Raw genomic sequence first — 26,939 nt, forward strand, 5'->3', positions numbered from 1 at the left:
CCAGTTGTCATATCACAGAAATAAATGCCGACTGTGTACACTGGTTTGAAAGCCGTTATTGCTTGTTAGCCGAGCTACGGGACTTTGTAGTTGAACCTCACCGCTGATGCGACAGTGCAGACAGTAGTTTTTAAGTGTGCTCCTTACAGTTTGTGAGCGAGATGTGCAGGAAGCCGCTGCGTGCAGTCAGCACAGTGCCGCTGACGAGCAGGGATTTCGTAAGCTGCGCCAACTTGCGAGCGTGCAGCTATATGAGGGTGCAGGCCCGGGTGAGTGGTCACTCGGGGCTGGAAAGCAGTCACCTGACTGTAAACCGGTACGTGTAGGCCGTCGTACCATTTTCTGTGGTTTAGTACAAGGCAGAGGTACGGGTGGATTCAGGCGAGGAGTCTGTACACTGGGGAAGTCTATCATTCCCAAATTATTTCTGCAGCAATTTAGACTGAGCCAAGCCAAATCCTGTATCTTTTGCCACTGTCAGGCAAACGTTGACTTCCCAAAAGCTCCGTCACCGCTGGAGTCCTGCTTCCAGTGCCAACAGGCGATAGCTCAACGAAGGTGGGGGGGGTGTCACATGGGGCTTCTGAGGGTTGCTTAGAGCAGGTGCCAGATTTTGAGGCAAACTAACGTGGCCATCGCTATAGCTGACTTCATCTGGTAGATGGATCTCACATTATCCTTGCGTTTTCCCTCATCAGCGCTACATTTTAGGAATCGGAGCACTCAGAAATGGTTGTATGTAGCATTGCTGCCTATGACTCTTAAAATAGATGTTTAACCTTTCTGTTGCAAAAAGAGGAAGGCTGTTTATGTCATTTTTTCATATATAGGCTCTGTTCAGTGTGGCTTATCTTGGCTCATAGGATTTCTTGGTTCCCTAGATGGAGTAATGGTCCAGATAACCGCTGAGAACATGGACTCTTTGAGGCAGGCCTTGAGAGAGATGAAAGACTTCACCATCACTTGTGGCAAAGTAGATGCTGAAGATCCTCAGGAACACGTTCATATTCAGTGGGTAGAAGATGATAAAAACTTCAGTAAGGGGTAAGTAGAGGAGCAATCACTTGACATTGACTGTATTTGTTAAAAATTTTAATTGATCTTATAAGGTGCGTGAGTCTTCAAATCAATAGGAATTACAAGACTGTACCTCTATTTTGAGTGATAAGATGCGATTAAATGTAACGAAAATGGAATTGAGATACCAGAGCTTTGGGGCATCAATTTAGAAAGTTGTCAGTGCTATGGATTTTTGTTGCCATTGCTAATACCCAGTTATTGGAAACCACTGATCTGCCTCCAAGGCTCAGTGCTGAACCCTGCACATTGTGGTCACTTTGCTCTCTTGGCGCTTAGTTTGCATTAAGTAGTGCTGGAAATAAAATTGCTGAACATCAACAGTATATTTGGACTCTTGGTAGTTAAGCCAAAAGAAAGGTGCGTACGGCAGCTTAAGTATTTATGGCAGTAAAGTGCTGTTGTGATGGGTGCAATCGCGCAGGACTCAGCCTTTAGAAAGAAGGGTATTTCTGTAGTTTCAGGCTGTCTGGGCCAGTTTTAGGTTCTATATTTAAATTCTGGGCTAAGTAGTGTTTCGGGTATTACTGGCCTACGCTGAGGTTACAAATCAATAAAAATCAAATCTGTACGAAACGCCTCATTGCTGCGTTAGCACCTTATGCGCCCTCATCTCTGGCGCGAAGCTTTGCCGAAAACCTTCAGGAACCTGGTTGTGCATGTTGACCTGACGGGTGTCAGGGGTAGGAGCCTCCCTTCCGAGGCTGATTTTGGTGCACTAAGCTGCTGTGGCAAGTTGCCGTGCAGTAGCAGTGCATGTTGCAGAACACTCGGTTATGAAGAAACCTGCAGGGAGGCAGCGGGAGGCATTGGCTGCAGCGGAGGAGCTGCCCTTTGAGCCCGATGTACTTCGCTCTTGCAATGGCCTCTGTTCAGCTCTGTCTTCTGCTAAGTCAGAACTTAGGTTTTTCCCTCCCTTTTACAGTGTTGTAAGCCCTATTGATGGTAAATCGATGGAGTCTATAACAAGCGTGAAGATATTTCACGGCTCAGAGTACAAGGCAAACGGAAAGGTCATTCGGTGGACAGAGGTAAGTGCGTCACACGGAGCTGCGTGTAAACCAACGCCTGGCATTTTGGGAGCGCAACTAAAGCCTAGTCTTCCTCGGACCTGTTTTCCCAACGCACCAAAATTAAAGCAGCAACTTCCCTTTCCTACTTGCAAAGAAAGATTCGGTACGGGGTTGCGCAGAGTCAAACACCCCGTCTCTGATGCGCAGCTCAGGCGCTAGCACAGCCAGCCCTGCACTGGCCACCTCTTCTCGCACACGGTTGTTGAGCATGGGGGGAACCAGAGAAATACTTGCTCACTGTGTTACCCAAGGTAACGGCTGGTTTCGCCTGCATTTGTCTTTAAAACTACCTTTTAAAATTGAGATAAACGTTAATAATTCTTTTTAAAAAACATTATTTTGAGCCACCTTCTCTAAAAAGTTGCAAGTTAAAATGAAGGTGCTGTGGCATAAGTCACATTAAGCATAAGCTCCATGAAGCAGCTGATGGTGGCGGTGCTGCTGCCAGCACACAAATGCTACTGTTAAAAGATTTCTCGAAGCGTTTCACTTAACCTGCCCAGGAGGGACCAAGTGACTCACTCTGCAGCTTGTCACCGTAGGATCCTTTTTCCCAGGTCAGTTGGGCTCAACAGAGACAAGTTCAGTGACAACAATAGTGCAGATCTTCAGGCTGGGAGGGCTTCTACGAAAAATTTGCATTTTCTGAAATTAACATCTGTTTAAAAGCAGGTTTTATTATAAACTACATGCAATACATAGTGAATTTCCATAACGAGGCTTTTGACCAGAATGGAAAGTTTTTTTGAGAACACAACCATTTAAATCTTTCTTTTGAAGTTCTTTTACTCCCCCCCCCGCCCCCCCCAAGGTGGCTCGTCTTCAGTGTCTTTTGCTGGTCTTCCCTGCGCAGCTCGTCTTTAAGTCTTCATTTGCAAAAAGTTTCAAAGGCATCTCAGTAACCTTATTTTCTAGCAAAGCCCAAGTGTTATGTCTTGTGTTAACTCACTCCTTCAGGTGTTTTTCCTGGAAAACGATGAGCAACACAATGGTCTGAGTGACCCAGCCGACCACAGCAGGTTGACTGAAAATGTGGCAAAGGCTTTCTGCTTAGCGCTCTGTCCCCATCTGAAACTGCTGAAAGAAGATGGAATGACTAAGCTGGGGCTGCGCGTTACACTTGACTCCGATCAAGTAAGCCTTGAATAGTTTGGGTTTAACTGGGGGGGTGGTCCCTTGTTCGTTCCCCAAAGAGGAGATACACCGCTTCAGCCATTCTCGTGGTTAAAGACGTACCATTATCTGCTGCTGATCGAGCGGTGCTGACTGTTGTTTGGTGTTCTGGGCCATCTGTTAAATTTGGGAAGTTAGTGCCTAGCCTGAATTAACACTGGGCTTGACCCCCATGTGGCACCAGCAGCCCCTGCTCCGTAGTCAGAGGCTTGTGAACAGCCCCGCCACGGCCTCAGAGCAGACCCTAAATTGGCCCTTTCACCAGAAGTTAAAGGCCGAAGTGTATTAAATGGCCTCTTGGGTGAGCGTACGACGTTGTTCACGAGCAGGGCTGTTCTTAAAAGATCACATTGCGTGTGGGGCAGAGAAACAGATGGAAGGTCCCCTTGAGAGTGCTCCATGGCAAAAGCTACGAGCAGGGATAAGGTCTCCTGGCAAGACAGCTGGCCTGGCCCTGGAGTGGGCCTGTTCTTAGTATCAACCATCTTTTAAATACTGCATGACTTAATCTGATAATGCAGGGTGCGGTTCCTGCTGATCTGAATGATCTGCTTTGACAAAGCAGTAGAAAAAAAAAGAGGCTACTTTTGTCTAGGCAGCCACTGGCAACATAGGGAAGAACAAAAACAAGTGGAAAAGCCGCTTTAGTGTCCATTCCATCCTGTTCCCCGGGCAGAGGCCGCAGCCCCTCGCACAGCGCATCCTCCTGCGCAGCACTCCCCTCACCGCCCGCTCCAGCGCAGCCTCACGTCCTGCTCTCTGTAAAACCCCCTCTTGCTTTGTATTTTTTAGGTTGGTTATCAAGCTGGGAGCAACGGTCAGCCGCTGCCCTCTCAGTACATGAACGACCTGGACAGTGCCTTAGTGCCGGTGATTCACGGAGGGGCCTGTCAGTTGAGTGAGGGGCCAGTCATAATGGAGCTCATCTTTTATATTCTGGAAAACATCTCATAAAGAGGACTTCATTTTCTGTTCAGACCTGTTCCAGCAGCAGTTGTATCTGAATCATTTGCACTTTAAAACTGGAAAATTAAGCTTTTGTTAACACTATTGGGGGGACGGGGGGGGGAGGAGGGAGGGACAGTTGTTCCATAATTCTAAATCTTCTATGCATTGTCAACAAACAGAGGATCAGGGCAGCTTCTATACAACATGGCTATGCTATCCTTGCAGCTAATACCCTTCTGTTCCTGTTTAGAAAAACGCTCATGTTTAAAGACTTACAGTCATGTACTCTCAATGCTCAGACGGGTGCAAAGATCACTGGGGAGTAAATAAAAAGTGAAACTCCAATCTTGTACTGTTTGTAGATGGACATGTAAGAAACAACAATCAAGACCTCCATTCTGACCTCATCGTAATGCCGTTTGTGGTTATTCTGTAGACATTAAAAAGTAACGTTTACATTATTTTGACCAGATTATTGGTTGAAATACGCTCGGAGTAGCCCTTGAGAGATCGGGAAAGATTACCTAGCCATAACTACATTTGCATATGCATCCAAACGAGCAGGAGGGCAGGCATCTCTCTGACAGCGGTAGTATGTAAACTGCAGTTCTGTGCGTGTAATAGGCTAGTTTCCTTTTTTCCTCTATTTACTATAAAAGCCCCCATCACCTCGGCAGATTTCTGTAATCTCCTAGAACAACTCTGCTCTTCTGTCCTTTGTTTACAAATCTGTGTGAAGCAGAGGAACTATCAGCCCTAAAGTGCAGTTATATCTCATTCCTCGTCCCCCAGTAGGTCCTGCCTTTCAAAGAACAGTAACACCCGGGGCAGCTTTAAGTCTCCTCCTCGCTGTACGCTGTAGTGTAACGCCAGTGTCGTGTCATACAGGACAGCTCGCACTTCATGTTAGCAGCACCATGTAAAAGCTTACCTGCGATAAAAGTATAGAGTGGCTCTTCTTGCATGTTCTGCTGAAACAAGGCTTTCTGGTCAGCTCTGAAGACTTTGCACTTGGCCCAGTGCTCTTGGTCTCACCTGAGAGGGCTTTAGTTAAGGAAAGCGGCTGCTCACATCTGCCACGGTGAAGCTGGAACTGAGATTCAGCCAGAGGAAATGCGGCTCCACACGCTCACTGTCTCCCCGGAAAGCTGCTAAAACCAGTGGAACGAGCTGGAAGCAGGAGAAGGGCTTTGTTCGGCCGTAACCACGCGAAGCAGCTGTTTGAGCCCCTCCCAGGAAGGGGTCGAAGGTTTCCCCTCCTGTTGCTACAGACTATTAATTTGGGAAGAGAAGGGCTAATGTGTGGTGAACACGGCGGCCCAGACCTTGCATCGTCCCTCCTCGCAGTCAGTGCTGGTGGATGCAGCAGGGCCGATGTTGTTTTTCGCTCTATGTGAGTAACACGGGCGGCCTTTCAAATAGAACGGGAAGTGCAAGGCTACTGTGAGAGTGATGCTATATTTTTTGAACAAATACACAGCAGTAGCTGGGCAAAGGAGAAGGTAACTGTACATGTAGCGATATATTTTATGTCAAGGCAGCACAGTATATGTACAGAGCGTGTTTGTGAATAAATGGCTACTGCTTTTTACAAAAAAAGCAAAGTCTGACAAATCCAATATTGCAAATGACAGCTGTCCCCACCCCCCCACTCCCCCCAGGAGAAGGCAGGGCAGGGAACTGGGGGCCAGCTCCAGGACCCAAAGCTGGCCAGCAGCAGGGAGCACACTGCTACGCTTTTATAAAAGCGTTATGTCAAAGTGAAAGCTCACCTCTGGCATTTGGGGAAAGGTGGCTCCATGCGGCGTACTCTGTTTCCCGATGGACAAACCGTAAGCTACGACACAACCGGAGCCTTGCCCTGTCCCTGTGCGGCGGAGCGGGGCTGCGGCTGCTGCCCGCCTCCCCTCTGCACGCTGTCCTCGCACCCGCTGGGACACGGCGCAGCACTACGCGGTGTAGGCAAGATGCAGCACCTGGAAGAACGTTCCATAAACTAATAACAATCTTCCTCCTCGAGCCTGCACTCCAGCTTTGCCACAGCAGCGGCTTGCCAGTTACCTTAGTTGCATTGTTATGCTTAATAATGCAGTAAAAGAGGTGAAAAATCTTTATCTTTTCTTCCTTTGCCCCAAAAGTCTTTCAGGTTTGGATTACATTTGTGCAAAACACTATCAACTGGTGACTGACATGTTTGCTTCAACCATAGCCTTTTAAATGACCTTAATTACCATGTTGTTAAGAAATGAGTACTTGTTTTAGAAAAAAAAAAAAATTGTACTTTTAAAATTCAGTTAGTTAACACTGCAAAAAACTGCATATTATATTTTTATTTTCAACATGTAGTTTTGTATATTAAATTTATTGAAATTAAAAACTAAACACTGTATTGTCTTCATCTGCTCAGGAAGACGGAGGCGGCGCTGCCTTGTCTGGACTCCTCTCTGCCTGCAAACACCCTGCCCCGGCACCGGTGCGGGAGCGCTCCCGCTCCGAGATCACTCCATCCTGGTAGCTCACAGACATTTAAAAACACAATTTTGGTATTCGGTACCACTTTTTGTGTGCCGCTGATCAAAAGCGTTCCTGAAAATAGTCATCATCCAGTTTTCTACCTGACAAAGGGTGGCTATTTTCCCCATCACCTGGAAGGAGCGTAGAAACCTATTTTTGTAAAAATACAGGGGACATTTGGGAAGCAGCAGAGTCTAGCGTACTTTTTTTTTTCCCCCCTCCTTTTTTAAATTTAAAACCAGCAAAAGAAAAAGGATGAAGGCACAGTACCCGGCTGCTCTGACCAGGCAGCGCAACAAGCCTGGCAGACAGCTGGTAGCCAGAACAAAAATGTAGCTCTGTGAACACCTGCCGCTAAGAACCCTGCATTCTTCCCTTCTGAAAGGCAGCATCCCACGGAACTTCCCGCTGCAGTGGCAGGCAGAGAGGAGGGACACGCCACCGCTAGATTGCTGCCTGAGCTCCCTCTCTATTTTAGGAAAGAAAAAAACCAAAATTGAAAAAAAAAAACCCCGAACAGGCCTTGCTAGGAGAGAACGGAAAAGCGGCAGCTGTTGACTGTATCACGCTGGCTGCTCGTACGCTTGAAACTATGAATTCTAGTGAAGTCTTACCTGTGACTTGACTCAAAAGTTTTTGCACTGCCTGAGGGAATTTTTAAGGGGCTAAACTTTTCACACACGGCTATGCATAGTTAATGTAACATTCATCCCGGCGCTACATTAGTAGTCCCGCGTTAAGGCAATTCTGTCTATTTTGTGTAGACGAGTAACAATCCCCTGCAGCAGCGTTTCCAGAGCCTTACATTTGCCGTACAGTTATTAATAAGCACGATGGCTGTTATCAAAATAGACATTAGGTTCAGTAGTGCATTCATTTAACATCTTTGGTGCTCGCAGCTAGCAGCATCTTTCTACGTACAGTCATCCCACATCTTCTAACATTCCGATGGATCTGGGGGGGGAAAAAAAAACAAAACCCAACAAAATTACTTGCTGCAGGACTGAACAGATGTTCACAATTCAAGGTCACATTATATGTAAAATGCTGACATGAATTTTCTGGATGGTCAACTAGAAAAAAAATCAATGGAGCAAAATTATTAAGCTCTAGTGATGGAAAATGCGTAGGTGTACCGTGACGGCACAAGGCCAAGTTGTCACTTCAGACAAATGTGTCCCTCAGCCCAACTGTGGAGCTCATGGGCAGGTTCCTGACCCCCTGGGCTGTGAGGAAGAAATCACTACACAAACAGTCCCTTTGGTGCAACAAATTCAGACTCATATTGAAACAAGACCTCCCGATCTGTAAAATCCAACACAATTCGAAAGCAGAGGTGCAGTGAACAGGCGATGCTGCCGTGAGGGTTTGAAGCTTAACTGCCATTTATAAATGCAAAGCAAACCAATATGCTAAGGAAGAGGGAGCAGAGAGACCTCAGGAGCTCAAGCAAAGGAAGAGGCATTACTTATTAGAAACTTTGTATTTATACATTGTCTGGTTTCCATGAGAAAAGGTGAGGTTGCTCCATGCTGGTAGAGCAAGGTCATGGTCCAAGAGGACCATAAACACCTGCTCAGAAGGGACAACACAGTCACAGCCCTGCCAATAACACCCTACGACTGCAGGCCATTTGCACCCACACTGAAGGGAGACGTGACTGTCCCTAGCGAGTCGGTGTCCTCTCCGTGGTTTTATGAATGTAAACTGCGGGAGCAGCAAGGACCTAAGTTTCAGGATATCAGTGATTGTGTCCAACTCATCTGAACTTCTTTCAAGCATCAGACACATACGTAGAAGTAGGCTGAACTAAAGATTCCACAGGCAGATGGACTTCTGGTACTTATCTTTCAGTAACTTTATGTAAAACATCACTTTAAAAAAAAGACACCAGAATTTTTGGTACTTATTTCTTTGTGGCTTTTTTTTTTTTTTTTAAGAAGGGAGAACTTGTGATACCTAAAAAGCAGAGTATAAGAAAGGAAGACAAGCTCCCGACCACGCAGTTTCCATAGAGGCTGCCAAGAGGAGGAAGCCTCCCTCTTTTTCATCCTTCTACTACACAGGCACTTTGGCGGCACGCAGCTCCTCTTCTGTACTCAACATGAGCACAGTGGGCACCAGGCACAGTTCTTCAGGTGGCCTCTATTCAACTGTACAGTTTCTCCCTGCCCAGAAGTCTCCAGTATCCAGAATGAAGTCTATCTGCAATCGTTTCCCTCTCAGATGAAGTCAAGCAGACTTTCACGGGACAGCAAACGCCCTTCTCTCGCTTCTGGTGGGGGAAGAAGGGTCCTTGGTAACTCTGGAAGGTTTTTTGCTAACAATACGGATGGACAGAAAGCACCCTCCCTCCTAGAAAGGACTCGTCCATCTTATTTTCTAAAAATAATTCTAAATAAAGGTGATTCTAGAAGCTCTCCCTGTATTTCAAGTGATTGTGAAATAGCATCTTTGATACACAAACTAATCAGGGATTCTGTAACCTTGTTTCTGAAATTATGTCAACTCACCACCACAAATATAAAGATGAATAGTACCAAAGCCAGGGCTATGTAATTAGGTCAATGTCAACAAAAGACACGATTCAAGCAGAGTCTATCTGTAGCCCTGTCAAGTTCTGGCCAGACGATCTTTACATGCAGAATTCATACCTCAGTTAGAACTAATGTTCAAGGACCAGCCAGTTTTCTGTAATTGTTTGAAGATCTTGACCACTGAGGGGCTCCCTGAGTCTCACTTTTACCTCCAGTTTCCCTCCAGTGGGCTTCCTGCCGTCAAAAATCTGGAAGAACCACAAAAAGAAGAGCAGTTAGCGCACAGACCAATGACAATGTCAAACTATAGTGCCTCAGGCAACCACTGACTTTATTTCCCCATGACTAAAGGATGACAGAGATCACCTGCAGGGGACTGTGGTGCCGGGAGGTGTCACAGCCACGTGCTTCCCGGTATTCAGCAGAGCAGGCTGCCCACCCGACTGGCGTGAGGCACCTGTACCACCGGCTGCACTACCTCTGCAAGCCCCGACATACAAGTGGACTCCGTGGGCAGCTCAGAGGACGCTAAGGGCAGCGGCGTCCTGAGCATGGCTGTGATGCAGCACCAGGGATTATTTTTTTAAGGTTCCGCTTTGTGATCTACTGGATCTTACAGCAGCTCTCTGCTCTGGCAGTCTTCACTGAACCCTTTGATCTGTTAGCTACCAACACAAATATTTTTGGGAATCGTCCGAATTCCTGGTCCTGACAAAGGAAACTATCTTGATACAGCGAATTTGCAGAAGACTCCCCAAGAAGTTCCCAGTACCAGAACAGTCACAGCTAAGACACGCTTCAAGAGATGATAAAACAGCCAGCCCATTTTTTAACAAACTCATGCAACACAAAACCGTCACGTGTATACAGATACCTTTATCCAGTGCGACCATTCATTTTCCCTTTGTGTTCAAATACTAGAATACACCTCACCCAGAAAACATACCTCGATGATCTCTCTAACTTCACATTCTGATTCCAGCTTTTCCAGTTTCAAGTGTGCTGTCCCCACCTGCTTGTCACTTCTGAAAAAGGACCTGTTTCAAAGAAACCTTCCTTAATCGAATGGGTAGGGTTTTTCAGAACACGGAAGAGAAAGCAAGCTTAGAGCCCATCAAGCCCTATTTGCACCATCACTGCATCCAGGAGGACCAGTCACGACACGCTACTAAAGCCCTACCAACCGGGCTGCAAGGGGCAAACCCTTAGGGAACCAGACTATAAGCACAAGATATGGAAGGACTCATTTTTTAATTACTCTCTTCCAAGAAAATTAAAGATGAGAGTAGTGAAGAAAAACAATCGACCAAACTAGCACTTCGAATGGCAGCAGCTTTTGTCCCTGCACAGGGCAACAGGGAAGAATGGCCCAAGAGCCAGGACAGACAGCAACCTTCTCCTACGGGCTGAAAAACTTCCCAAGGAAGTTACATCTCTCATCGAAACAAATGTTTCACAGGCACACGCTGGTTTTGGCAAACTACTTATTAGGAAAAAATCACATGAATCATTCTGTTTCATTTTGACAAATCAAAACACTCAATTTCAACAAGTAAGAACATTTCACTTCAGCTATTGTTTTGATTCACCTTCATCCTGGTAGTTTTAACAGTCAGGAACTATAATTTTAGAATTTCTAGTCTGCTGAAATTAAACACGAAGCATTTTCATCCTGCAAGGAAAGCAATCGACTTTTCTCTGCTGCAGTCACTTCTGTTGAACAGTTTTATCAGCAAGAGACCCATCTTTACCTTAAGAGAGACAGGTGGTGCAATCCTCATCCAGACGAATTCCTACAAAAGGCACCAGCTAAAACTAAAACACACTAATTCCACAGAAGCATTCAGCTCAAAGCACTGGATTTCTCTGCCTGCATCCAAGCATTTCTCTGCAGCCTCCAAAAGGTTTGATACCTATTATCTAGAGTTTCTGGAGGCAGGAAAGCCAACCAGACACGCCTTTTTTATGCCATTCTAATTAGGTAAAAACCAAGCAAGCAAACCAAAAACATACAAAAAAACCCCTACCCAACCCCAAAACTTCCACCCTTCTTCCTATTATCACTAAGAGGTATTATGATATTATCAAGCAAGACGTGACATATGCAATGAAAACTCTGAAGACGATTATATGATCACATCATCTGTGGCAACGGTAACCGGTATATTAATACACAGACCTGATGTGCCATCAGCGCCTACCATTTCCAAGTGGACATCTGTGCACCCGATTGTCTAAAATCTCTGCTGGAAAAGGAGGAAGGTTGTTTCCTCACATCCACCGCCTCAATGATTGCTTCGTTCATATATTCTCCAAATAGCTCCTATCAACCGCAGTATAACGAGCCTGACATCCACACTTTACCCTCACTTTCCGCCTCGTGTGTTCAGAAATAGCATCAGGGACGCTATGGCTCATGTAGCACGTAAGTCTCTACCGATGAGGAGGACAACGGTCTGGTACCATAAGCCCAGGCTGCAGCAAGCTCACAGCAAGGAGCTTGGACGTTTCCAGGTGGGATAAAGAGCCCAAGACCACTACTGCTCTGAATGCACTGAAGGTGCAGTCAGTCACGGTTAGGAAGTGCATCTCTTCTAAAAAGCTGTTGCTGAAGGACCTGAAAGACTCCAGCTCAGCTGTTCAGATTGCTTCTTATTTGTCAGTTTGTCCATCTCAACACAAATTGCTACAGAAAAGAAAAACAATGCCATAAATACTTCAGCATCTGACAGTGCTGCCTCCAAACACGACGCCCAGGAATTCTGTTGACAGAAAGCCTTCCAAAGATGGAACTGTATTCTCCATCAATGAGACCACAGCAGACTCACAAAATCATTTAGAAAAGTTCAGAATTTATTAGCTTATGTGCTGCTAGAATACTTCCTTTGCTTCACAAGCACCTTAAAATAAAGAAGGATTAGGTAACTGCACTGCAGTATGTTGGCCACTTTGCTCATAAACTTAAAAAGAGAATCAGCAATTCTTCTAGATTAATTTTTTAAAGCATTTTTTCCATTTTATAATTCAAGAAACGATAAAGACCGGTTCATCTCTGATCAGTTCTAGGGGGTTTGCAGTGAAGAATGTGAACTTGCTCTAGGCCATGGCTTCAGAAACAGCTCTGGGGAAATCTCCTTTTATCTTCAGAAGCTTTTAGGAGAGGTTTAAGGAGACAGTTTTCCTTTGGAAAAATACACTGCTGGGTTTTTACTTCAAAGTGTTTTTTACACTGAAGTTTAATATATGTGACCTGAAACAAGCCTCCTTTGCTCACTGAGAGAAAATAATTCTTGGGAGATGGTCAAAGAGCTGTCAGAGACACCAAAACTACAACACCTACAAGCATTTCTGAAAGTAATATCCATTATAGTCTTGAAGAAAGACAGAGAGCAGAGGGGCTTTAGAAACGAGCCTGGATCACTTAATCCTCTCCTTTCTCCTGAGAAGATGGCTGGGGGAAGGTGATCAGGGGGCATTTCTTCTTTTTCTCCTTCCCTGTTGCTATTTGCCATGGGAAACTGCCATCCCTCCACCCCAATCAAGAAATGAGCACGTATTTAACTTGCTAGATTCCTGTTCTAAGAACAAGCAAACAAAAAAAATCTCAGAACCTAAAAAGAGACATCCTGCACAGATATTTTTTTTTTTTTTGTAATCTTCAAAAAGGCTTCAAAGGGCAATCTGGAGCTGGCACACAACTCATCAATCACTGGAGACTGTTTCCCAATGGGTGAACTTAAGCCTGAGCTCAGACCTTAAAAACAAGCACAGTTCCAGCTGGTAAGAGAACAGGATACTCCCCATATGCACAACGGTATGCAAAAGATAGGGAAAAATGTTTGAAACAAATGTAAATGCTTAACAGTTCTATGCAAAAGAGGCAGGATCTCTAATGATGAAATCCCGAACAACAGAGCAGTGGAGCAGTCAGGATTGACAGAGAAAGACTAAGAAAAATCAGCTTTTGCTTCAACAGAGATGCAGATGGAAGATCTGGAGTAAAAACAATGTGACTTTAGCTCACAAATTTAAACATCTACAACTTGAAAAGCATCTCGGAGAAGCTATGGATCATTTCTGCATGTCCCAGTAAGAGAAACAAAGAATAGCACAAAGAGCCACCGAGACAAAACCCGGTTATCCAACATCCCAAGTCACGGATCACAACCAACTTGGGGACTAGTGAATATAGGCCACTCCGATTTTGAATAACTCAGTAATGAGCCTAGACGTAAGGATGATTTCCCTGAACGTTACCAATTGTTAACATCCATCTCATCATCATGATCTCTGACATGAGGGGAGTCCGTCCCTCTCAAGGCAGTCTAACAGTTTGCAGTGTTCAGTAAGTATTGTAAGATCCTCAGAATGAAGAGAAACACAAAACCATGGCACTAGTTCTGCCGTCATCTGTCATCTGATTTACTGCTATGAATGTTTTGCTGCCAGTACTACTTCGTTATTCTACAAAGTTATCCCATGTAACGTTGAAATCTTCTAGTCCTGACAACCAAAACCAAATTGGATAAGAGTCAAACCAATGTGAAGCTGAATCATTACCTTCTCAGTCTCATCAACTCCTCTTAACACGCTGATCCTCAACTGATCTGCCAGTTATCAATCAACTTCGCTGAATTCTGCCTTCTTTTAATCCCCACAGGTAAGATCCAGAGCTCAGGCACATTTTGAAAGGAGTTCTCAGACATGAGAACCAGACAACTGTTTATTGCTAGCTTAAAGATTGTGCTTCATACATTTCAGTTACGGCACTCTTTTCAACTGTTACGAGAAGCAATGAGGGGGGAGCAAACTGCGGACTTACCCTTTATGAAATACTTCAAATTTAATTCCTTTGGACCGAATTGCTCGTCGGAAACCTCTGTGATTTCGGTTGATGTTCAACTTAAACAACTGGTTATATTCTACAGTTAAGATACAGAAAAATGAAAGAAAGCTGTGAAAGTCAAACTATATGCAGTGCTCTATTACATGCAGGTCCTCAGACCTCTGTTCCTCTCAGTTTGGCCCATTTGTGCAAGGCACTTCACATGCGTATGAACGTCCTTCTCAGGAGGTTTTTTCAGTCATTAACAAGTTAGTGGCCCTGTGGAACCATTCATTTGTCATCCCCACTTTAGAGGGAGAGAAACCAAACTGCAGAAAAACTAAGCCGTCATGAGGAGGCGACAAGTTACTGGAGAGCCCAAACTGGAGAATCTAGGTCTTTTAGCAATTAAACAGAGCGTCTGTGGCTAAGAAAAACGTACAAAATAATAAGGAACAAGCATAGGAAGGTTGGAATGACTGAGAAGGGGTATTTTTCTAATGTAATTAATACTGTTTTAACACCAGTTTCATTTATGAGCGTGACAAGAACTACACCACAGGATACCTTTTTATCAGAGTCTCACACCATTGTACAACTGATGTTCAAAGACTGCTCTGCTGTGCTACCCAGCCTGGGAACCCAAACCACTAAAGCTAAGGGGCCGCTCAGCAAGTGCAGATCAAGTTATTGGAAGATTTGGAACAGAGCTCTCAGTATCGGAGCTTCTACTCCTAACAGAAAATACATATAAACTCAAAAGAAATATACATATATATGTATCGCTTTTGAGATAAATTCACAACTAGTAATTTGGATACCGAATTCAAAGTTGTTTGGATACTAGACAGCTGCTTACTGCAAGAATTGAAAAAAAAATAATATAGCAGTAAAGCAAACTCAGAGTGCAGGACGATTAATTCTAAAATGCACAATGGTCTAATACCGGTGGCTAGGTACAAAGAGGTATTTTTCAAAAGGTACAAATATTAGTTGGTTCCAAGATACATTGTCTTAAAAAAATTAAAATCTATTACTGCAATGATGCTTTGTCAGGTTTAAAAATGTTATCTGATTAGCAAAAATCATGATAGAGTTGGCAATCTCACAGGACACAAAATCTGACTGAAAAAGATCTGATCCACGGAGATATTAAAATTAATAATTTAACTTATTTAATAAAGAAAACAATTTATCTGGCCCACCTCCCAGCAGGGATGACAGTAACAGCTGGAGCATGGCCGGTAACGCGATAATTTTGCTAATTCGTAACACAGTAACTATCATCAACATTGGGATGAGGGTGAAGAAATTGCCAACACATCTGGACATCACCCTCCAAAAAGCACTTTCATAAGAAAGAAGAAAAAAGGTGATGTGAGGCCCTCTGGCCTGATTCACAGTATGAGACGAGCCTACTCTCCACTGATTCCTAAGGTGCAATGTCTTCCCCTCTGTCCCAGAAAAAGTACTAACCTGGAGAATTGTTATTGTTAATTACAGGTGTTTTACTCTTTTGAGGTTGCTCCTATTAAGAGAGACACACGTTACATAAAACCATCAGATATTATTTCAAAATACAAAGCAGTAACCATTTCTATTACCAGCTCTTTTTTATACCTATACAAGAAACATGAGGTTTAGGGGTTTATCTGAATGGTAAGAAGAGCCATGGTACATTCCAGACTAAAATATTTGGATTTCATTGTGGTAACAAGTATAATACTAGATAAAGAATAAGCCAAAACATTACATTAAATGTAAGAGCCACAGATAAGCTACATGGTCACACTCAATTCAATCCAATCATCGTAAAGTCACTCACTGCGGCTGTTAAACTATATGATAAACTGTGCACGTTCCACGACACAGTAATTCTCTTCCTTCTGCATTAGTTGGAATAATAAGCTACACAAGGAATTCATCACAAATCATTCAGGGAATTGCCCTACTATTATTTTGCCTGACAACCAATCTGCCACCAAAATGAATTAACTTTTAACCTAAAGCGGAGTACAAACTAAATCTCTGGGGACCGAACAAGGACAACGTGACCTAATTATTGCAGCTACTTTGCAAAACTGATTTCAGCTATGAAGGAGAAAGGTGGTGTATTTGACTGTTTGTCTCAGCAGCAGAGATCTGGCTTTTTTTTTTTTTTTAAAAACAAAGAAAAATAGATTAAAAGCAACTATGCCGATTCTTACTTATTTCCCAGAAAATAATTCATACAGACCAATTCTGTCTTCAACCACCCTAACGCCAGGGACTCCTCCATTGAGGCCTTGTGTAACTCAAACCTAAACACAAACCTGATCTGACCATCACCAATCTCCCACTGGTAATTGAATTTATTTTAATGGAATTGCTGCAAAATTTACTAGGAGGTAAAAATCTAGGCTCTGTACTCTCACAGGGCTAAGTATTAATCCTGTAAAAGCAAAGATTGCTTTTGCCCTACAGAGAAAGCAGCATAAGACCCAGCACTTCTACTGACAGTAAGACCAGACAGCCCTCCTTGAAAGCCCTTCTAGCTCAATGGTTTCAGTATTTTTCAGACCAGAGACTGCTTTTAAAGGTGAGGGGAACACAATGACACTGGGGAGTTTCAAGGAAAGAAGCAATATATATATGTATACATATTTTTTATGTACATATACATGCATATACACATAAGTATTAATTAGTAACGTCAGAAACTCATGACCTAAGTCCTTTCTCCAGATATTCATATATATTTTTGCTAACTAAATCACCAGGAGTCACATGTATTTATTTGATGACAAAGATTAACCTTTTCAATCCATTTCTATAATTATAGCAGATGTCCAAAAGCTAATGCCTTTAAAACATTGATTTCTTAAAGGAATGGGACTTGGAGGGAGGTCACATCCAAGGTGGCCCCTCTCCCCTACTGACAATTTTGCGTGCCCTTGTGTTTGGTTGAAGTTACCAGTGCACCCCTGAAAGAAATGAACTCCTACAAACTTTGCGAACACTGAAAACGGTCTGATTAGCATCTTCAGGGGCAAATGGTGGGCATGGCTCAGCACTGTGAATGCTGTTTAGCAGTAAGCTGGTGGTCAGCCAGCCACAGAACATGCAAGCCTGAAGGAGACACAACACCACCAAGTGTAAGGTGGTGTGGAGAACATCAAGAGAAAGGTGCAGCAAAGCTCAAATCTGCAGGAAACAGATTCATCAGTTCTGTTTCTCAGAAAAACTTTATTTTTTTAAAAAATAAATTCAGGCATTATGCCTACAAGTGTTTTCCCTTTCTATAAGAAAACCTAGACTTCCTCCTTGAAGCCCTCACAAGCTAATACAGTGGCAAGGGTCACAGGCTGAGGAACAGAAGAGCCAGGACACACACTCACCGCACTCGGGTACTGAAATTCAAACTTCACAAATGCATCCAAATCTCTTGGCGATACACCTGAATGAGACAACAACCAGCCAACACACGTATTTTCATTGTATCTGTAATGCTGAGCAGGATTTTCATGAGCACCTAACTGATTTTCTGTAGGACTCATGACCTGTCTCTTGACAACTGAAAAACCCATCCATCAAACCAAAATCCATAGAAGGCTGACATCCAAAGGAAAACACCTACTTTTCTTAACGCCGCTCTTAGTCCTGAGACAGTCTAGCACAGATGGTTTACAAGCTCCCAGAAACAAGGGACTAAAAGCAGTAACATTGGCAAGAGCAACCCCCTGTCTACTGATAAGGTGGCAGGCACTCATCACAAAATAGGAGATAAACATGAAACTTAAACTATTACCCAGTTATGAGTGAACCCAGCTGAACTTAAAGTTCTTCCCTCTGTCCAGATGGAACCCAAACTATCTTTAGGCTTCTGGTTTGGTTTTTTCAAATACCATTTAATGGTTTTTGGGGGGCTTGAGCCTGAAATGGGGTTATTTTGTTTTAATGAGTGCTGCCTACAAAGGTCTTGACTCCTGAAGTGGTCTTCAAGGTAGAAAAAAAATAATTCCCCACTACTTTCCTCAGCTACTCAAAGGAAAAAGCCGACGTGCCCTTTCGAGTACATACCTGGCGGAGCTGGGAGGTTTATCCCCCTGACAATAAGAAGGTGCATTTCTGTGCTGTTGAGCTCAGAAAATATCCTGTGAAAAAACAGACAAAAAAGTGTATTCATCCGAGTAGCCCACCACCACCTGATCCACTGCCAGACCAGGATGCCACTGGTATTTGTCACATCTTTTTCAATAGTGCACTCATACATAGATCATGTTCATAAATTACCAACGAGCAAGGAAAGAGCACAAACTGAGATGATAACATCTCTGGGGTATAGAGAGAAGTGCCACGAACAAAGCCCAAAGGCAACAGGATTGAGGGAGAAATACAGAGGATGGAAGAGTGGCAGAAGCAGCAGAATATGAGATGAAGCTGAAGATATTTTGAAAACAAGAGAACCCAGAAGAGAAGTTAGAGAACAAGTTCTTTGTATTTAAATTGTTGAGAGCGTCCTTTCAGGCATGCTGAGTCTAACCCTAGTTTACCACCCGAATGCTGAGCCACCCAAGTTTGCTGGGGCGCACAGTTCCCTAAACAAGAGCTAGAAACCAGAAAACTCATTCCAGTCTGCCTGAGAAATCCATTTGTTTTTCCACACCTTATCATTTTAAAGGTTCTTTCCTCGAAGTGATGGCTTGGAGGATCCATTCCTTGCGCTCGTGCAAGCTGTAGGATGTCCATGTCTTTTTTACAACCTTGTGCCAGTTTCTCAAACCTATAGAAAAGGCAAACAAACAATAGAAAAGCTACACAGGTACCGGAACATCAAAGCATTCTGCCAGATACAGGCCACAGAGTAAGCCTCAGACCAGAGGACTGAGAGCAACCTGGAGACGCAGGCCTCACAGTTACTGATGCTTTCACATAATGAGAAGCTTATCAACCATTATCTTCAGAGGGGTCAGGCAGACTGAAGCCTGAACTGACCACATTGTGGGATGATTAACAGCGGGCAGTGCGTCTTACCGAGTTGTTTCTGCTACATTTCCCAGATGCATGAATTGCTTGGAATACTGCAAACACCTCTGTCAACAGAAACAAAAGCAAACAAATACGGATGCACTCAGCGATCCTTACATGCAGATTCATGACTGGCAGGCAGTTCTGAGGTTGAGGACAACCTAATTTAAGAAAAGCCAAGAGTTTTCCCAAGTCACCCAAAACCATCCACACCCTGAGTCCTTTAAGCCCAAAGCTGAGCAGAGCATTTGTTTGAGCTGTTCTGCCCTATTACTTTTTAATCACTTAATTTCTAGGTGTGAGGTTCACCCAAGGGCTAGGTTTAATCATCCGGGTACTATATACAAACTTCAGTGCTCGTATTTAATAGCGATTACTTGATAGTCTCAATCTCCAAGCACACCCTCTGACCCCAACTAGCAGAGAATCCAACTCTGAAAATTTTCCACTTTGGGACACACAAAATCAGAAGTATTTTAGAAGAAAAACAAAAGACCCCAGAGAAATAACGATGGCTTATAATCACGGAATCACGGAATCTTCAGAGTTGGAAGGGACCTCTAGAGATCATCTAGTCCAACTCCCCTGCTAGAGCAGGGTTGCCTAAAGCACATCCCTCAGGGCTGCATCCAGGCGGGTCTTGAAAATCTCCAGAGAAGGGGACTCCACAACCTGCCTGGGCAGCCTGTTCCAGTGCTCTGTCACCCTCACTGTAAAGAAGTTTTTCCGTGTATTTGAACGGAACTTCCTATGTTCTAGCTTGTGCCCATTGCCCCTTGTCCTGTCGCTGGGAACCATTGAAAAGAGCCTGGCTCCGTCCTCCTTAAACCCACCCTTTAGATACTTGTAAACATTAATCAGGTCCCCCCTCAACCTTCTCTTCTCCAGGCTAAAGAGTCCCAGCTCTTTCAGCCTTTCCTCATAAGGGAGGTGCTCCAGTCCCATAATCATCTTGGTTGCCCTACGCTGGACTCGCTCCAGTAGTTCCCTGTCCCTCTTGAACTGGGGAGCCCAAAACTGGACACAGTACTCCAGTTGTGGCCTCACCAGTGCAGAGTAGAGGGGGAGAATGACCTCCCTCGACCTACTGGCAACAGTCTTCCCTATGCAGCCCAGGATGCCATTGGCCTTCTTGGCGACAAGGGCACACTGCTGGCTCATGGATAATTTGCTGTCTACCAGGACCCCCAGGTCCTTCTCCTCAGAGCTGCTTTATATTAATAAAAGCCAGAAAAATGTAAAAAAAAAAAACAAAACAAAACAAGCCCAGAACTTTTTCAAAAAAGATAAAGGAGTCACCTCATGTTGGTCCTTCAGCAATTTTATGAGCTGTGCATATACCTCATCTGCTTTCTGAGACAGTCTGACATCTTCATGGTGTATGAAGATAAAATCACCCTCATCATCTGTAGGGGGTGATGGCAGCTGCAACACAAGAACACCACATTTCAGAGTTCTGATAGGAAAAAATGAAGCAGGCAAAAGCAGTCAGAATGTATGGAAAGGTCAGTGAAGGGAGATGGGTTGTTTTTCTTCTCAAGGCAATTCCAACCCAACCACTACTTACACCACTGCCTGACAACAGATTAAGTCATAAACCCCTGCAAAATGTCTTACAGGCCTAGTTCCCTGATTATTCAGGTCAAGAGAGCTATTACAGTGCAGTTTGGTTTCCCCACTTACCCAAATAGCAAGAGAAACCAGGGCATCATTGTATCACGTGCACCTGATCCTCATCCCAAAATGGAGTTAGGACACAGCTAAGAGATGCACTCACACCCTAAGCCCAGGGAATACTTCCAAGCTGCATGGTTTAGGTGTGCCATTGTAAATCAAGGAGAAAATGGTTCACGAAGACTAAATTTTCTCAAAATCCAGCACATTTGAGGAGCAGCAGAGGAAACAAAATGAAACAAAAACTAAAATAAAAAATGTAGGGGAATTTCAGGGCTCAGGAATTCCCAGATTTCTCACTTGAGCAAACTAACTTAATTTGTGCCCAGAAATCTCTATTAAATCATTCACTGTTTCAAGTAAGCATTTAGATGTCCAAGAATACGAAATAAAGCAGAATACTAACAGTCCTACTAACCTTAGAAATATCAACAGGTTTGCCACATTTTGCTTGCTCAATCTTTGGGTCAAAGCTCTTAGCTGTTCTGAGATACATCTTAGCCTGTTCAAGGTTATTTTCCTTCTTTGCTTTGACGGCCGCCTTCATGTATTGCTTCTTTCTGTTCTCCAGAAATTCCAGCTGTTCCCTAGCTGAAAAACAGTTGTATAAGAACCCTCACTCATCTGACACTGCCATACCCCTGAAACAGGTTTATCACACTCAGTTTACAGGCAGAAAAAGTTCAGTAAACACACAGATACCAAGTAAGGACATTTCCTTACTGCATTTAATTGTTTCGTGGCCAGTTTCTTTTTCTGATACTTGAAATTGAAACGAGCTTCCTTCTATCATGGCATCCTTCATCAAAAAACCTTACAGCACTTCAGAAGCGTCACAATAGTAATTACAGCAGGAGACAGACTCCAGTACAGCTGACTGGTCCAAAGCAGAAGCTGAAATCAAACTTTCAGCTTGACATCTTAACTTCTAACAGAGAGTGAATATTATGAGCATCTTCTGTACTGATTTTCTTTCATCTCCCCTGATCTGTCAAAGAAAACCCAGATGAACCAATGTGTGCAGGCACGCTGAGACATATCCGCCTCTGCTTATTTATAATTCCTTGCCATCTTAGTTTCTTATTAATTTTTGGGTCTCTTCTTTCCTTCCCAAAACAGTAAGGACAACCACACAAGGCAGCAAAGATTGCTTTACATTGCAACAGGTCAGTGCATCCTGTCTCTCCCTATACCTCACTTAGGAAATGATAGAGCATGAGCTGATTACAGCCATTTCCAAAGATACTCATATTGTATTCATCACTGCACTCTACTCAACATTACACAAGCTAAACAACACTTGCAAGAGGCGCCTGACTCAGCAAGCAAGTATACCAATGACTCTCACACTATGTTCACTGCTGTCAGATGACGATCAACTTATTCCCATCCTCGCAAAAGAGCCTGCTGTCCTGCTGCTGGAAGCAATTTGCCCAATCAGCCAAAACCAAACTAATTAGACAAGGTAGCTAGCCCAGATTCCACTGAGACAAAACCCACAGTGTGCTCTGTGAGGCTGAGACACAGAGCACAGGTATTTTCAAAGAAAATCTGTGGAGAATAGACCAAGCAAGGCCATTAATCCAACTGATCTTAGCTCCTTGACTTTCCTGGTACAGGCCTTAGGTGCAACTGCTCCACTCCACTCACACATCTCCCTGCGCCTTGTGCCCTCCAACAAGAAAAAAGACAGTTTTTTTCAAAGTTGATTGATCAGCTACGGGCAGCTGTTAAGCTGCACTTTGTAATTCCAGGGGAAAGGAGGTTACATTTGGATCACAGAATGCACTTTGGCTAGTGAAATATAGCTTTACAATAGCGAAGTACTGTCATTTTGTTGTGAAAAATCAAGACTCTGTCCAGGTCCTTGTTGCACTTAATGGTCTAATATTAAAATACTTGAAATACCCAGAAGAGATTACTGTAACACCAGAGATCAGGTATTATCAATTCCTTCACAGCGTAAGTCTAGGGCAATTCACTTAAGAGATTAATATGTCAGCTAAAATTGCAAAAAAAATCCTCCTGAGGATTCATAGATTTTTCAAAGCCAAAATGGACAAGTACTATATTTTAGTGGTCTTTATAAAACAAGTCATGGAATTTTCTAGAGAGAAGAGTTATGAGCTAATCACAGCGGCACTGCGAAATGCCTTTGCACTCTGCAAAACAACTCACATCAGCCAAGTAGGCAGTTCTGCTTTGCTCTGAGGGAGCCACCCAGGGCAGAATAGAAGAAGAATGATGGGGTTATAGCCAAAGCATGACAAGAGAAACAGTGAGACCCTCAACACTGCTGGTGCGTGCCCAAATCACACCGTGAGGTGGTGCCTGTCCCTTACTATCTGTACAATTAATCTTGAACAGACAACTGTTTAGTGACCTTAGCAACAGGAGGACTAGAGACTGATGAACGGTCTACATACGCCAGCGTGAGGTCCTTGCATGAAGCATTAGGCAGAAACTACTGCTTGATGCAGGAAGCTGCATTAGATCAATGAATAATTCACTCTGGCAAGCCGTCCATTTTAATGGGTGTATATGTAGAGTTCAACTGTGAGCAGAGTTAAACATTATGAATCGATACACTTGTTACATTAAAATTAATTAAAAACCCAATCACCCTTATAATTACACACGCTGCCTCTGTGAAATAAAGCTGCATGGCTGGTCTGGATCTGCCCTCCAGCAGACACATATATTGAGTCTCCTGTCAGAGGAAATCTATGCCACACATTCACAGGCTCATATCTAAAATATAATGAAAAGAAGTCTTTAACAAGGTATTAAACTAAACTAGTGCAAACAACTTGCCCATGGATCAGTGGGAATGACGATCCCTTCAACCTTACCAGCTGGTGGGAGATGATCCATTGACTCTGCCTTGTCCAGGGTGGAGGGTGACATAGCTCGTTTCACGTGCCCAGGAGAGCTCTCCTCCCCAGCTACGGTAGATGGCACTGTAATTGGCTTAACAACTTGAGTCGGCTTTCCAGGCAGCTGAGCAGGCTTCTTGGCAACTGGGGCCTGTGTCAGAGGTTCATTCTAGCATAACAAAAAGAATTTCACATTAAATGCATAAAATCTATTCCAGAGTTGAGGATAGCATCTCAAGCATCAATAGCCATAGTTATCACTATATCAGCCTTCTGGTATCACTTTTGAGGGGAGCATAACATTCCAGACAGCAAATTTTAATTTCTGGGGGTTTATGAGCCATGCCACGCCAGTACGTAGTTGACCTATACAGGCATCAAACCTCCGCTATCAAAGGGACAAAAGGAATGTTCAACAAGGCAGTGATTTCAAAAAAAGTAGGTACGTGCAGAAAAAACATCATCCATTAAAAGCTACTCTGTCTGAAAGCACAAACAATCAGCAACCAAATCCAGAGAGATAAAGAAATCAAAGAGAAGTCAAAAGGCTGGTGCTGCCTAACAAAAAGCAGTAAGTGTTGAACATCTTGGGAAAGCACAAACATAGGAGCTACTGGGATGGAGGATCAAAGTACAGGTTTAAGGACTTTAGAACAACATAAAGGGGTGGCCAGGATCTGAAGTGTTTGCTTTGAAAATAAAACCCACGTACAAGACACTTACGAAAGAGCCAAACTCTGGACTCATAGACTCTGTAGGTACTGACTGTAATAACATCTCATCTCTCTCTCTCTCCTCTACACCGTAACGCAAACTGAAATTACTACTGAAATCCTGTACTCTTTAGACTTCTGGGAGGTGTATTTCATGTCAGCACCTTTGCTCGACTGGAAATCCAATGGCCTCATCTCTGCATACCACAAGAGACAGCATTTTAACTTTTTCACAATCTACTATTGTACTAACCTCCTCCTCTTCATCATTCTCTTCCATGTTTGCCAGCTTGCTGGCACTTTCCAGAACAGCAGCTACTGTGCTGTCACCATCCGTTGCTGCAACACCAGGAAGAGGGGGAAATCCTGAGGAGAAAAGGAATACAGAAGTAAAGAATTGCATAAAACCGATGTTCTGTCTTCCGTACTTCTCCTTTTCTGTAAAGCTATTTCTATCCAAGCATATATCACCTAATATATTTTAGAATTCAGTGTAACTAGACTGAGGCCAAGGCCACAAAGCCTTGCTAGATAAAGTCACAGTGGTGGGCTTAAGATCAGATGTCTCACAGATATACAGGCTTAAAGGGATGATGCTAAAATGATGCAATAACGGAGCACAGTTTTCTAAGTTGAGTGACTGACTGGCAGCCAGCCAAGGAACCTCACAACCTTGACTTTGGTAATAGAGATCCCTCCAGAACCAGCAAAGAATTTAATCTCTTTCTTCTGCACAGAAGGATAGTGGATTGTACTAAGCGTTGCTGGCTCTTTTTCCCCCCTCTCACTGCTGCCTCACCTTAGTTGATACACAGTCCAGCAGAAAATCAGTCCGAACCCACGGAGTAATAAACAACACATCATTGACATCTGGATAACACTAAGCCTCTGCCGAAAATCAACAGCAACACAGAGGCTGCAAAGTAAGGCAGGATCACAGTACTTAAATGTGAAGTATGTGAAGAAAAATCCTCTTATTTTATTATCCTTTTAAGGATAGGGGTAAAGGCTTGATGATGGAAGATAAACTCTCACTTCCACACTACTAGTTGAGTGTCAGCTTCAAACAAGAGACCCAGAGCCACTACTATAAAACATCTGTTAATAACATTGATCTCATTATACATAGCAAGTATTTTTTTGCCAGTCTCACTAGAAGTGCCAAGAAATGATGACTAAACTGCTTCTAAACCTAGAGGTGGCTGCTACAGGGACAGAACAAGTTTGAGGTACGCAGGCAGGCAGAACACAGAACCCTATGCTGCTGCCCCCATGTGCCATTTGATCCATTACTCAGCAGCATTTCTGTCTCCAAGGAGGTCAAGGCCGGTACTTATCATTATCCAGATGCAATGAAATGCACTGCCAGTCCATTATAATCTCATTGCTGGTTCCAGTGTCAGCCTAATGGTTGTCTTCAATGCACATCATATGGCCTACAAATGATGGCTGAAAAACAAGCAGCTGACGTGCAAGGAAACTGAGGAGTTAGCCAGATTTTCAGAGGTGTAAATATGGAGTACCTCACTCTTACAGAAACTGATAATCACCAAGAAACAGATCATGTTCTAGAACAAGGGATGCTAAACTGCTTTTCACGGACAGCTTCAAAGCAGGGAACCTTTAAAGCAGTATGCAACCTGACAGTGGTGGCACTTTCTAACTTTACTACTACTACTGCACTTGCCACTGCCACGTTTGACAGCGACAATAAAGCCACAAGGTCCACATCCCTTTTCTAGGCTTGGTTTGGCTTTTTTTAAAACTAAAAAAATATAGACACCACTTTGCAGTGCTGAGTGTATCTTTTCAGAAGAACACATCAGGCACAAGATAGAAGGAATGATGCTTCCTAGGGGGGAAACAGCATCACGCAAACCAGAGGTGGGGCATTCATAGGTGACCTTGCCCAAACTTTTACAAACACAGCACCACACATTCTGAACAAGACAAAAAGGACACACAGTGTGTCCAGAACCAGGTTCAGTTTCTGCCTCTGTCACTGTCTCAGTGTGACCACAGGCATGTTTTGCTTGATCTCCACAGACTACTTTTACTAGCCACAAGAGCTGCAGTACTGATCTGACTTGCCAGGAGTTGCAAGAAAATATTTAAATTAAACATAGAGTTCTGAGGCTCCTGCTGGGAATAAACAGAATGGGAAATGTCACACATTTTTTCAGTTTCAAAAATCTCCTTCCAGTAAACTAAGAAGCAAATATATCCCAAGTTTAATCTTTCCTCTAGGAGGGCTGGCGCAGAGGACAGACAGGTGACATTTTCAGCACCTTCCCATGGTTAAGTTGTTTAACTTTTCAAATAGGGCCACTTTCAGCTTCCAATGCTGTCAAACAGGCAGTCAGTAGTCAGGAATATTCACCAGCGTGAAAATTTGGGAGGATACTAACACCCAGTTTCACAATACCGTCAAACAGCAAGGCCATCCTACTCACTGAGAAAAAGGAGGAGCTGCTCCACAGGATCAGGAGGCGGTGTCTGCATGCCTCCTTCAGGGCCCAGTA

General features: G+C 43.7%; 2 protein-coding genes across 12 annotated transcripts in view; one reads left to right on the forward strand and one right to left on the reverse strand.

Annotated features, from left to right (window-relative positions):
* The window catches only part of ZFYVE9 (zinc finger FYVE-type containing 9), a 60,688-nt gene extending 56,314 nt beyond the window's left edge, over window positions 1-4,374 (forward strand). For all 5 annotated transcript variants that reach the window (XM_054211801.1, XM_054211803.1, XM_054211800.1 and 2 more), the window contains 4 exons: window positions 882-1,044; window positions 2,003-2,108; window positions 3,108-3,284; window positions 4,116-4,374. In XM_054211801.1, coding sequence (XP_054067776.1) covers window positions 882-1,044; window positions 2,003-2,108; window positions 3,108-3,284; window positions 4,116-4,277 — 608 coding nt within the window. In that variant the 3' untranslated portion in view covers window positions 4,278-4,374. The remainder of the gene's footprint in view (window positions 1-881; window positions 1,045-2,002; window positions 2,109-3,107; window positions 3,285-4,115) is intronic.
* A 1,730-nt stretch (window positions 4,375-6,104) lies between these two features.
* CC2D1B (coiled-coil and C2 domain containing 1B) overlaps window positions 6,105-26,939 on the reverse strand; it is a 36,426-nt gene continuing 15,591 nt past the window's right edge. For 4 of the 7 annotated variants that reach the window (XM_054211805.1, XM_054211806.1, XM_054211804.1 and 1 more), the window contains 13 exons: window positions 24,671-24,783; window positions 23,681-23,873; window positions 21,247-21,419; window positions 20,454-20,579; window positions 19,161-19,219; window positions 18,793-18,909; window positions 18,207-18,280; window positions 17,525-17,583; window positions 15,624-15,675; window positions 14,145-14,244; window positions 10,269-10,359; window positions 9,440-9,570; window positions 6,105-7,739 (listed from right to left, as the gene is read on the reverse strand). In XM_054211805.1, the coding sequence (XP_054067780.1) occupies window positions 9,451-9,570; window positions 10,269-10,359; window positions 14,145-14,244; window positions 15,624-15,675; window positions 17,525-17,583; window positions 18,207-18,280; window positions 18,793-18,909; window positions 19,161-19,219; window positions 20,454-20,579; window positions 21,247-21,419; window positions 23,681-23,873; window positions 24,671-24,783 (1,277 nt within the window). In that variant the 3' untranslated portion in view covers window positions 6,105-7,739; window positions 9,440-9,450. Of the gene's footprint in view, window positions 7,740-9,439; window positions 9,571-10,268; window positions 10,360-14,144; window positions 14,245-15,623; window positions 15,676-17,524; window positions 17,584-18,206; window positions 18,281-18,792; window positions 18,910-19,160; window positions 19,220-20,453; window positions 20,580-21,246; window positions 21,420-23,680; window positions 23,874-24,670; window positions 24,784-26,939 lie in introns of those variants that run through there. The other 3 variants (XR_008468051.1, XR_008468053.1, XR_008468052.1) reach the window with 3 other exon arrangements.

The sequence above is a fragment of the Rissa tridactyla genome, chromosome 8 (genome assembly GCF_028500815.1).
Source record: "Rissa tridactyla isolate bRisTri1 chromosome 8, bRisTri1.patW.cur.20221130, whole genome shotgun sequence".
NCBI classification, from domain to species: domain Eukaryota; kingdom Metazoa; phylum Chordata; class Aves; order Charadriiformes; family Laridae; genus Rissa; species Rissa tridactyla.